This window comes from Odontomachus brunneus, unplaced genomic scaffold (genome assembly GCF_010583005.1).
Source record: "Odontomachus brunneus isolate Ranch 3 - 2012 unplaced genomic scaffold, Obru_v1 Obru_scaffold_007, whole genome shotgun sequence".
In the NCBI taxonomy this organism is placed as follows: domain Eukaryota; kingdom Metazoa; phylum Arthropoda; class Insecta; order Hymenoptera; family Formicidae; genus Odontomachus; species Odontomachus brunneus.
This window is the reverse complement of record NW_022639457.1, coordinates 2,889,489-2,900,709: the sequence shown is the minus strand read 5'-3', so window position 1 is coordinate 2,900,709 and position 11,221 is coordinate 2,889,489. Positions and strand designations below refer to the sequence as shown.

At 42.2% G+C, this 11,221-nt stretch overlaps 2 protein-coding genes across 2 annotated transcripts in view; both read right to left on the bottom strand.

Annotated features, from left to right (window-relative positions):
• Positions 1-1,062, bottom strand: part of LOC116854028 (nucleolar and coiled-body phosphoprotein 1-like) — a 10,509-nt gene extending 9,447 nt beyond the window's left edge. The window contains exon 1 of the mRNA XM_032835492.1: positions 612-1,062. Within this exon, the coding sequence (XP_032691383.1) occupies positions 612-749 (138 nt within the window). The 5' untranslated portion in view covers positions 750-1,062. The remainder of the gene's footprint in view (positions 1-611) is intronic.
• Positions 1-11,221, bottom strand: part of LOC116854030 (fibrillin-2-like) — a 79,646-nt gene that overhangs the window by 11,592 nt on the left and 56,833 nt on the right. The window contains exons 17-21 of the mRNA XM_032835495.1: positions 7,218-7,357; positions 5,071-5,173; positions 4,059-4,084; positions 3,465-3,539; positions 3,210-3,393 (exon numbers count right to left, since the gene is read on the bottom strand). Of these exons, the coding sequence (XP_032691386.1) occupies positions 3,210-3,393; positions 3,465-3,539; positions 4,059-4,084; positions 5,071-5,173; positions 7,218-7,357 (528 nt within the window). The remainder of the gene's footprint in view (positions 1-3,209; positions 3,394-3,464; positions 3,540-4,058; positions 4,085-5,070; positions 5,174-7,217; positions 7,358-11,221) is intronic.

Sequence of the window (11,221 nt, the reverse complement as noted above, 5' to 3'; positions counted from 1 at the left end):
CTCTCTCTCTCTCTCTCTCTCTCTCTCTCTCTCTCTCTCTCTCTCTCTCTCTCTCTCTCTCTACTGACTCGCGAGCGTCGCGGGTTTCAATGGGATCGCGGTTCCGCGGCGCCGCCATTGTATTATAAACGCGAGCGTTATATCACGGCCGGGCCGAAAGAAATTGGAAAATTTACAGTCCAGCGGCACTTCCGTTCAAACACCGCGGAAGCGTGTACAGCTGGAGTTATCGATAGCTAACCCATTTCAGAGAGCGCGCGCCTACCGAACATTTTCCCAGATAACGCATCGACAATGCGGCGCGCCGCGCGCGATACAAAAACGCGAGTGCTATCGTTGTTTGCCGAAGGAAATGTTGCGAGCGTAACGCAAATATGAATATTATATCGTTCGCCGTGCAATTGGCCTGTGCTAGCACGAGCGAAGTGATCGATTCGGAATGCACTCGCGACGTCGCGAGCCGAGATGCTGGCGCGTTTTTCTTCCTCTCTTTTCCTCATCCTCTCTCATTGACTCCACGGTTACTTTTCCCTCCCTCCCTCCCCGCCGCGAAAACTGGAGGTCCGTCGAGCGGCGGGTGCTGGAGCGATTTATCCGAAGAGAGTACGTACGAACAGGAGGTAGACGCGCGCGATCAACGGCGCCGCCAACAGCACCGTCAAGGCGACGGCGAAGGCGCTCTCGAGCACGAAGGGTGGCTTCGATTGCAAGGTTAAGACGAGGTTCCCCGGCGCCAGCAGGTCGAACATATTCCGCTCTCGCTTGCTTGCCGATCCCGTGGTCGTCGTGTTGCGAATCGGCCTCGCGTCATCCACGCGCCGTCATGTCAGAGCGCCGATCGCGGGCCGTGAATTCTCGGGCGATCGATGGCGCAGTCGGGTCGCGGGCTGCCATCAAGTGCGCCTTCCATAATGGAACAATCGCTGATATTCTCGCTTCGTTTCGCCTTTTTTTCCGATTTCCTCCTCCCGCGGCTCTATTCGGATCGCCGGCCAAATTGTCGCTCGCGGTTCACGTTGGTTCACGTCCCGGCTCTCCGCTTTGGTCGACGTCGTTTTTCCTTTTTTATTTTTTTATCGCTTGTCTGTGCATGCGCGTGTGTATGTGCGTGCGTGTGTACACACACGGCCTCACACTGAGAGAAAAAAATAGTTGGAATAACTATAATCTCACTATATTTTATAGTTCGTTTTGGCCTCAAACATATATTTATAGTTCATCTAAACATGAAGATATAGTAGAATGAACACAGATTTATAGTCACCATCTTATTACTCTATATATATAGTAAAGCATCTTTTGGGAATATAGTATATTTGCCTAATATTTCAATTGTATTGACTATATAAAATAGTTAATTTCTCTTACCATTCAATATTTGCTGCCTTACTATATTTTTTATTTCAAATAATTATAATTCTTGGTAAAAATTTTACACGGGTCAGTTATACTATGCTTATATTGTAAATCTTACAAATATTATGGTCACATTTACTATAAAAATTATATTCCTAACTATAATCTTTTTACTATGCCATTATAGTTCCAAATATCATACATTTTTCTCTCAGTGCACGGACGCCCGAATATTCCCTCGGTCGAGAGTTTACGGCCTTACACCTGTACGGGTAAGGTGGAGAGCACTGACTGCGTTCAGCGAAGAAAGTTACCTCACAACTGTCGTACACTGAGAGAAATTATCCGATAAAAAATTAACAAACGGATATTTCCGACGAAAATACCGGTAAATTTTTGTATGCAATCAGTAAACATCCGATGAGGGATATCGGTTCATTATTTTTTCATCGGTTTATCTAATAAAATGCCATTATGATCGGAAGTATCCATTTAATCGGATATCCTAATCGGATATAAAAATTGATATATCCGTTTGTTAATTTTGGACCGGATAATTTCACTCAGCGTAAGATTCGTGAATCTGACTGGTGTGTACTCTTAAATCCAGCCAAGATTAAGAAGACCCAATCAGATTCACAAATTGTGCAACAGTCGCAAAGCCGCTTTTTCTGTTGAACGCAGCCGTTATAATTGAAGCCGTTGTAACTCCGTCATTGTAACTGGAGTTGCTTATGCAATTTTCAATCTCAAGCGTTGTGTGTAAAGCTGAAAATCGTATAACTCTCTCGATCTAGTAAATGTTCGAGCATCCATGATGTTGTGTGTACATATGTATGCAGTACACACACACACACACACACACACACGTAGTGCCTCCGCACTGGTTTTTGGATGTCATATATATCTCATGATAGCATGGACCAATTGGGTTACGCGATAAACCAAAAACGGGATAGTCAACTTTCGGCATGATTTCGCGAAACGTTATTTACACCTCGGCGACTTCGGAGTGCCCGGGGATTTCGTCGTTTTCATCGAATTCATCGGAACTGTCGCTCAACTTTGCCTATCCAATTCACTCGAGCGAAAGCAAATTATAATTAAACGTTTCTGTCGCCAGAAAAAAATGTACGTTTCCATGTATGTGCCAAGAGAGAGAACAATTTGCACATACATCGCTACATCTTTCGCACTCAAAAAACTACACACTGCATTCGTGCAAGTGTTACGAGTTACGTCTCATGTATTTCGTAAGTTTATACATCCGCAAATCCACCATCGGTTACCTCTCACCGTAAGCATCAAAGTGAAAAAAATGTACATTCAGAAAATTCTTTAAAAATAAAAATACCGAGAAATATATGCAATAAAAGTACTAAAAATTCAATAAAATGAAATACATTCAAGATGCTTTTTGAATTTTAGTAGTTCTAGCATTTCAATCAAGAACATTAAATCAAGGCAAAAGTTTGGTCTACTTACTGCATAAGATGCAGGCTTTTTCTTCGATAAAGTTTTGTGATATTCTTGGAAAGAGGATAAATTCTTCTTCTAGGTATATGATAATGAGCTTTCCGCAAATTTGTGTGATAGCTACATTTAAAGACTATTATCAAGAAAATATTCTTTACGAAAGACAATCAATTATACTTAAAAGAAGGAAAGTGAATTGAGTAATCGACTCTATTACCAGGAGAGAAATATTTTCTGTGAATTGGATATTTTTCTGCGTGTGTGTGTGTGTAGGCGATTTTTTCTCTGGCTCTTCGCGGGGGCCCGCGCGTCCTTCGTTCGTTCATACCGTTCATGTAATTTGTAACACACGCCGGTCGGTTCGACGCAACACTTACGCTCGTCAACGTCGTAAGTTCTGCCAGTGACTGGACGACTGTGGGTCTCTTGGATGGGCGGCAGCTCGCGATAGGGAACCCTGGCCGAGTCTTGATAGCCGTTCTGCCGATGCTCCGGGTATCTCTGATAAGCGCCGGAGAAGATCCTGGTGTATCTCAGGTAGCAGCCGCTCGGTATTTGCCACTGGAAATCGAGTTGGGACACTCTCGGCCGGCTCTCTATGCGCGTAATCGCGAACAGTCTTGTCTACTCACCCCGTAAGAAGAAGCCGGCACCGGCTGGGGCGGTCTGCCGGGACACATCAGCATCTTTCTTCTGTAGAATCTCGGCTAAACGAGCAGATAAGTACATCGGGCCCCGCTCTCTCACACGAATTTCCCTCGCGCTTTAATCTACGGTTATATCCTCGGGAAAGGGATCCTTTGTGCTCTCGACACTCGAGGCTCGCGCGCGATAAAACGGTTTCTCCTCAAACGCGCGCTCGCGGCGCAAGAAGTATTGATATCTCGGTATTTTCGGCGTGAAGAAGAGCCTCGTCTCTATTTCTATCTCTCTCACTCTTTTCTCTCTCTCTCTCTCTCTCTCTTTCTCTTTCTCTCGGTCGCTCTCGAATTGATATAGCGAAATCTCGTCGCGGCGTACACAGGCGCTCGAAATAAAGCGAATTTATGCGGTCGAATAAAAGAGAATTTATGGTTATACAGTCGGCGAGAAGATTTTGTCAAGAACAAGCAGGTAAGAGAGAAGAAGAAGAAGCAACAGAAGAAGAAGAAGAAGAAAGGGAAGAGAAAAAATGGAAGCGAGAATCGCGCGACGCGACGCGGCTGTGTGTGACTTTGTTCTCTCACCTCGGAGTCGTGGCCATCCTCGGATTCTGCAAGCACACGAAACACAAAAGATCGATTAATTATTGCTCGCCACCGACAGCCATATTACGTTAGTTCCCGCATAGAAATTTCTTATATTTTCCCAAATGTAGATCAGACTCCAAATCAGTCAGAATGCCTAACTTTGTCTTAAAATAGATTATCCTTCTATTACAACTTCTTTATAATGATTTTTTTCGCAAACTTTGAGTATTTACTTTTTATAAGTATATATGTATGCATACGTGCTTGAACGAGTAAATATTCAAGATATTTCATATATTTTGTTTAATTTTAGTTTGAAATGTAAATCACAGGAAAAATCTTTGGAACGTTGGGAATAATCAAGTAGGATCTGTCTGAATTTTCCACATACAAGTAAACCTACTAAAAGAGGTAAGTAAACTGCCCGTGAAACTTAAAGTGAGCCAAAATGAAAAAATATGACCTAAATATTTTTTGTATTTCTATTTGTGCCGAATTAGAAAGAAATCGGAGTGTAACTTTTGGGTAGGTTTACTTGTTAGATTCACGTATTTAAAACGTATTTCTGATCAGAATCAGCATAAATGTCCCATTATTATTGTGGCAAATCGGATCCCAATTAATTAGATCTCAAAAATATTTTCTACACTGAGAGAAAAATTATCTTAAGATCAACAAACATTTCTTTGATGTGGGTGCCATTAACATGCTACTATATTTACTTAAATCTAAATTCTCTTTATTTAAATCAAATATTGTTTACCTGATTTAAGTAATACAATATTAGATTTAAATAAACAGAATTTAGATTTAAATAAATATGTTAATGGCACCCATCAAAGAAATATTTGTCGATCTTGAGATAATTTTTCTCTCAGTGTATACGAGTTAATCGCGAAAAGCGGAGAGAAAACGGGAATCTTCTCGCTGCAAAAGATCCATGGCGGCGTTTGGCATTTCGCCGCGGAACCTCCTCGCGGCACACGCACACACAATGGCGTAAATTTACCTCTCACGTGTATCGAGAAATGGCATTCGGCTCGATTTCCGGCTGCGTCCGAGGCGACGTAGCGCACGCTGTGAACGCCGGGATACATCTCGTGTCCGGGACCCTGTGCGGATATACACACACGTAAATTAACTTTTCGCGCGGTTGCATGCAGGTCTCTCCTTCCCCTCCTTCGTGGAGGACATCCGCCCGCGCGAGATCGCGCTGCGAGCGACTTCGCGCCGTTTCCGCCGAAGGAGTCCCCCAAGTAAGAGACCTGCGAACTTCGACCGTTTGCAAGAGCATGGCTTCCATGACGCGGCTGTGTGATTTGTATGTTCTTGTGTAAGTATAAATATGAACTGGTATATACAAAATGTACAAACTGCTAATAACTTTAGATAACATTAATGAAACATTATATTATAATATCATTTCACACGAGAGAATTTTGAGAAATTTTTACAAATTTTTCAGATTCATATTTCGTTGAGTTGTTTTTCACCGCGTCTTTACTTCGTGAATAGAGAAGACTGGGACTATTTGGCCGCCGGGATAAGTTGGCAAAATCGATTATTTTTACTGTTCTTTAACAAGTTCCAGGTTCAAGCAAGCAGTGATTTCAAAACCAGCTTCAACATGTTTGAAAATCTGTTCCATTGAATCCGCCATATTCTCGCAAAATCTGTCCTATCAACCAATTCCGACGTGATTGTAAGTTCGCAAGTCGAAGTTCTTTACGAAGGAACTCGCAGCGCGCCCAAAACGAAATTTCAAAGTTTCGCGCCTTGAAATTGGACCGTGCGCGAACCAACGATCTTCCCTTTCCGTTTTTTTTTTTTCGTACAATCGGCCAGGCGACTCCCACTCAGTCGTTTCAATTTGTCTAATCAGATTGAACGTCAGGCTGCATAATGCCCGAGACCATTTATAACCGCGCGCTATCGAGAGCGCGGGCCACCAATTATCCGCGGGCCGGTTATCGCGCGGACAGGGTAATCTCTGTTATTACGTTAATAAAGTACATGGTACAACCCTTTCCGCGGCAAAACGGCGGAATAGTGAAAAAGGAACGACGGGAAAAGGGAAACAAAGAAGCCGCTGGGCGTTGGCCGACAATGATTAATCGTCCGGTTAGTTTTTCGCGCGGATATATATTTCCTCGCGAAGAGGAAAAGCGCGGCACCGCGACGCTGCCTCATTTTCGTGAAACGGCGGATAATTAATGGACGGCGTCCTCGCGCAGGCTCTTCCTTAGTTTGACACACGTTCGATTGTCGACGGTGTAAACGTTTAATTAACTACGAGCTACGAACTCCCGGGAGGAAGGTAAGGAATCTCTCATGTGTGCGACGTCAGCCGGTAAATTCGCGAACGTTCGCGAAAAATGAGAGACATTCGCGATTCTGACGGCCCGCACTCAAGATCGAATGTACAGGGTTGGGAAAGAATGCTTCCTAAAAAGCAACTCCTTACCGTCGCCCATTTCGAAACGTTACTCGTAACCTTTATCCTCACTCACGGGAGGTAACGAGTCGTTGCAATTTCCGTTACTTCCTGCACCGAGTTTTTAAGACCCCTTTTTTATGTTTCTCTGCCTCATATCCCGCGTGAATGTATTCTGTACAAAGCAACGATAAAAGTAGCTCGTTACATTCGTTTCCGTTGCCCAAAAAAGTAAGTACGTTATCGTTGCTGATGCGACTAATAAACCGTCGTTACCTGATCATTGCTGAAAACAACATAACCTGGGCTGTGCAATTTTCTAAAGAACGTCTTGGAGACGTCTTTTAGACGTCCCATATCGTTTGAATCGTAACTGGTATAGTGGAGTCTGAGACCTCACGCATTTCTTCCTCTTTAAATCTTTGTAATATCTCAAAAATTGTTCATTAAATTCCAATATCTCACAAGATCTTGAGGGAATGTGAGATTTAGGAAATGACAAAAGTACAACCAGGAAAAAAGAAGAAAGAAATCTTCCAGATTCCACCGTACCAGTTACCAGATTAAGACGTCTCTTTGGAATTTGTGCTGTCTGAGTTGTAACGGCGATGGAGTCGCAAGTGGCGCGTTACTTCCCAACCCTGGTGCAATTAGTCCACGAGTTGATGGGTTATTACTTACTTAATTGTGAGAGCATGAGAGCAAACTCTTGGCAAACTTACCCTTGTTTTATAAACATGCTCCACGCCAATGTTGTCGGTGAACGTCGGTTCTTGCCAGAAAATCAAACGGCTTCGCTCGCCCGGGCTGAGTCTCACTTCGAAGGACGTGGGACACATGGTGACTTTGGGGTTCTCGGTGTCTGAAAACGTCGCGAAGCTGCTCAGTTATTGAACGGTCTCGAGCAGAGGAGCATTTAGTTCCCGGGCCCCGGCGCGGATGAGACGACAATGAGAGAGGGCGAGATTAAGATAAACCCGGAAACGGGAACGACCGGTCGCGGCGAAAAGATCGGCGAAATTTGGGCGAAGCGATTGTCGAACTATTAAGCGAAGTGCCGGCGGAATGTCCTTGCGAGTTTGTTTGATCGGCGCGAGTTTATTTCGCGTAATCGCATATCGACGACGATGCACCGGCGTGCTCCTTCTTCCAGTCGCTGCGTTGCGGGAGGAGAACTTGCTTAAAGGGAGTTTCACGAACTTTCCGAATGAGTAATTAAGCGGGACGGCTTGGGACGGGGGGACGCGAAGTGCACTTTGCCGTGGAAACTAAAGTTTACCGCATCGGGCCGATTCGAGTGGCGCCGATTCGGATCGATTGTCCCTCGTGCGAAAAGTTCTCGTGGAAAAATGAACGATTGCAAAAAGCATATGTATATGTATGTGTCTGGATCTAGGTGTCCGACCGTTCGCACATACAGACAGAACTCATTAAGCTGAACATAAAATTCCTCTGCTTAAATATTTTGCAACATTTGATTGACCAAGTTTCTTCCAATATGATCTTAAAAATTAGCGTGCTTGTTTGTAAATTGGTTGAGAGATTTTCTATATAATGCAAAGAGCCCTGCCTGCACTTTTGGACATTCAAATCCGGACGCTTTTTATATCTGAAACAAAGTCAGCCTTTCATTACACAGGCCCACAATTTACAAAAAGTTGTCTGTGCTGGGGGTCTGACTAGGTGTACTATACGTATTTTGGGCTGCTGAATCCAAATCCGGTGTCAGATTTGCTCCATCACCCTTGAGTTCCCCGGAAAATCGAGGAAATCGTGAAAAGGAGCAGATATCCAGATTTTTACGCAGACATGTATTCAAAAAAAATTCTAGAGTGATGAATAACCCTATAACCCCACAACCAACGTTGAAAATACATTATGTACTTTAACATCTGATGACTAGAACAACCCAATAACCCATATACCATTATACATATTCGGTTTTAGTTCACCCATCAATCCTTTAACATCGCATAGATTAGAAAATTTAATCTGTGCGTGCCCTATCATGGTCATATCATGGTCTAACATTCATGTTATTGTCCACGAGATGGAATCTTTTTTCTACTCGAAATATCAATTCTACAATATATGATCGTCGATCAGATAAATCCTGCTACTTCAGAGGATGTTGGAGACGATGACAACTGCCCCGTAAGGGGATTTCGTGTAGAATGATTCGTTTTCCATGTTGAAGTACATAATGTATTTTCGACGTTGGTTGTGGGGTTATGGGGTTATTTGTCACTCTAGAATTCTTTTTGAATACATGTCTCCATAAAAATCTGGATATCTGCTCCTTTTCACGATTTCCTCGATTTTCCGGGAAACTCAAGGGTGATGGAGCAAATCTGACGCCGGATTTGGATTCAGCAGCCCAAAATACGTATAGTACACCTAGTCAGACCCCCAACACAGACAACTTTTTTTAAATTGTGGGCTTGTGTTATTAGCTGCAGCTCACTATTATTTCGCTTTTCTTTTAAATTGCAATTTTCACCTGTTGAAATCGTAAAATTGACGCTCTGCATCGCAAATACAAGTCGAGAACTTTCCCGTTTTCAATATGGATTTAATGTTCACTTTAACGCGAACGTAAGATATCTTTCGTTCTTATAATAATACTGTTTGCTTCACAGCAGGACGACGTCCTCGGAAGCGCAGTGATGTCCTCTTTCCAAAGGTTTTCGTTTCAGCTCGCTACGACATGTACAAACGGAGTTATTGACGTTTGTATCGATTCGACCAGCTCTAACCCTTTGCTGCGCTTGAGGTCGCGACGCGTGAATGAAAAATAGCTGCGTTCTGCGGAGTTATTTTGAGCAGTGATACCTCACGCACATAGCGGTCGCGGCGAGATCTCCCGAGTCGAAATTTTGATGCTACTTTGACGCTATTATAGTAAGGATAGTTTACTCCTACTTAGACGGTTTATAGCCTAGGTAAAATCTACTTTGATACTCATTAACTTCTCTTTTGAACCTTTAACTCTACTTTGTAAAAATTTTGACGCTATTTTGACGCTCTTAAAAATATCTTTAAGCCTACTTAGATAATCTACAACCTAGGTGAAACCTATTTTGACGATATTGACACTCATTTCCGAGTCGAAATTTTGACCCTATGTTGAACCTTGAATTCTATAAAATACATATATTCTATGTAGAAGCTAAAGGTTCAATAGAGGTTCGCAACTGAACCTACTTTACTTCCTAAAATCCTACTATTATGCAATCTACTTTGATGCTAAAGAAAGCGAAAGCGGAAATTTCAGACAACATTAGGGTCAAAGTAGGAGTAAATTATATCATTAGAATTAAATCTACTTTGCTATCTTAGCTCCTACTGCTGTGTAGAATTCAAAGTTTAACATAGGATCAAAATTTCGACTCGGGCTCAGATCAAGCCTCGCGCGACTGACTGTCTCGCAGCACTTAGCCTCAGGGCTGTCAAAAGAAAACTTTGTGAGACGGAATTCACCTCAATTTCTAAAAAACTCTTGTGTTCTTTCTTATGTTATTCCTGTATAATGTTATGTTTCTATCTGCGCTATCAACAAATATTTATATTATTACAATTACAATGACAGGACTCTAGTTTCAATAAGAACTTCTTGTAAATTGGGGAATTCCCGCGGGCCTTGTGAAGCTGACGGTTCCGGAGGATTTAAGCGTTGCGACACAGTGGCTCATACTCTGAGCTCTCCTTTATCACTAAAAGCTGTTCTGAAAGTGGCTTATAAGTCTTCTGATTGGCTGTAAATCACTGTAGCCAATAAGAAGGCTTACAAGTCATTTTTGGAGGCGTTTTTAGTGATGAGAGTTCAGAATATGGAATACAACGCAACGTGCACTTAACAAACACGATTCATTGTTCCTACTCTGTGGTTCAGACAACAACCATTCTGATCACGAGCTTGTTACAGCTACACAACCTCACTTTAGAAGAGAGAAAGAGCAAGTGTCAGCGTATCAATAGTGCGAGTACCGCGCTGAAAACTGATGTCGACGCCACGATTTTGAGAAGCTATAACTCGCGGTATAGTCGATGTAGCAATATGACATAAAAAACAATCTCTTTGGCACGCGTTCCCGCACGTGCTGCTCTTTTACTGCCCATTTGGAAAAGTCGAGTATTATGATCGATTAAAACACGACAAATATATTCGCACGAGCGATACGCAATCTCTTTCATTTGCGATCGAATTGTTCGTATCCCTTTTTTCGTCTCGTCTATTGTAACAGCGACGAGATTAATATTGTTACTGTAGGTCGAAACAGAGGAATAATTGTTATTTGTAAGATAGTAAAAACATTTTTTGTTCAATTTTACGCTCGTACACAAGCGTTGATAACCGTTGTCAAACCGTGTATCAAACTTTCTGTATACATCTCCAACGTCAATGAAAAGAAAAATGTAATAAAGAGATTATGAAGAAAGACGAAACTTTATTGTTGTTTTACGTATCTACCTATTAATTACACGGAGTGTTTGGATTTGAGTGTGTTCGTATGCGAGGTAAAACTCGTTGAATTGAATGGAAGAATCCCCTTTAGCACTTTGTAAACTACTACGGTAATTATCGAGATATTAATGGAAGAAAATTGGTCAATTAACGCACGCGATGTAGGGCGATCGAACTCTGTAGGACAGCCTGAATATATATATATATATATATATATATATATATATATATATATATATATATATATATATATATATATAT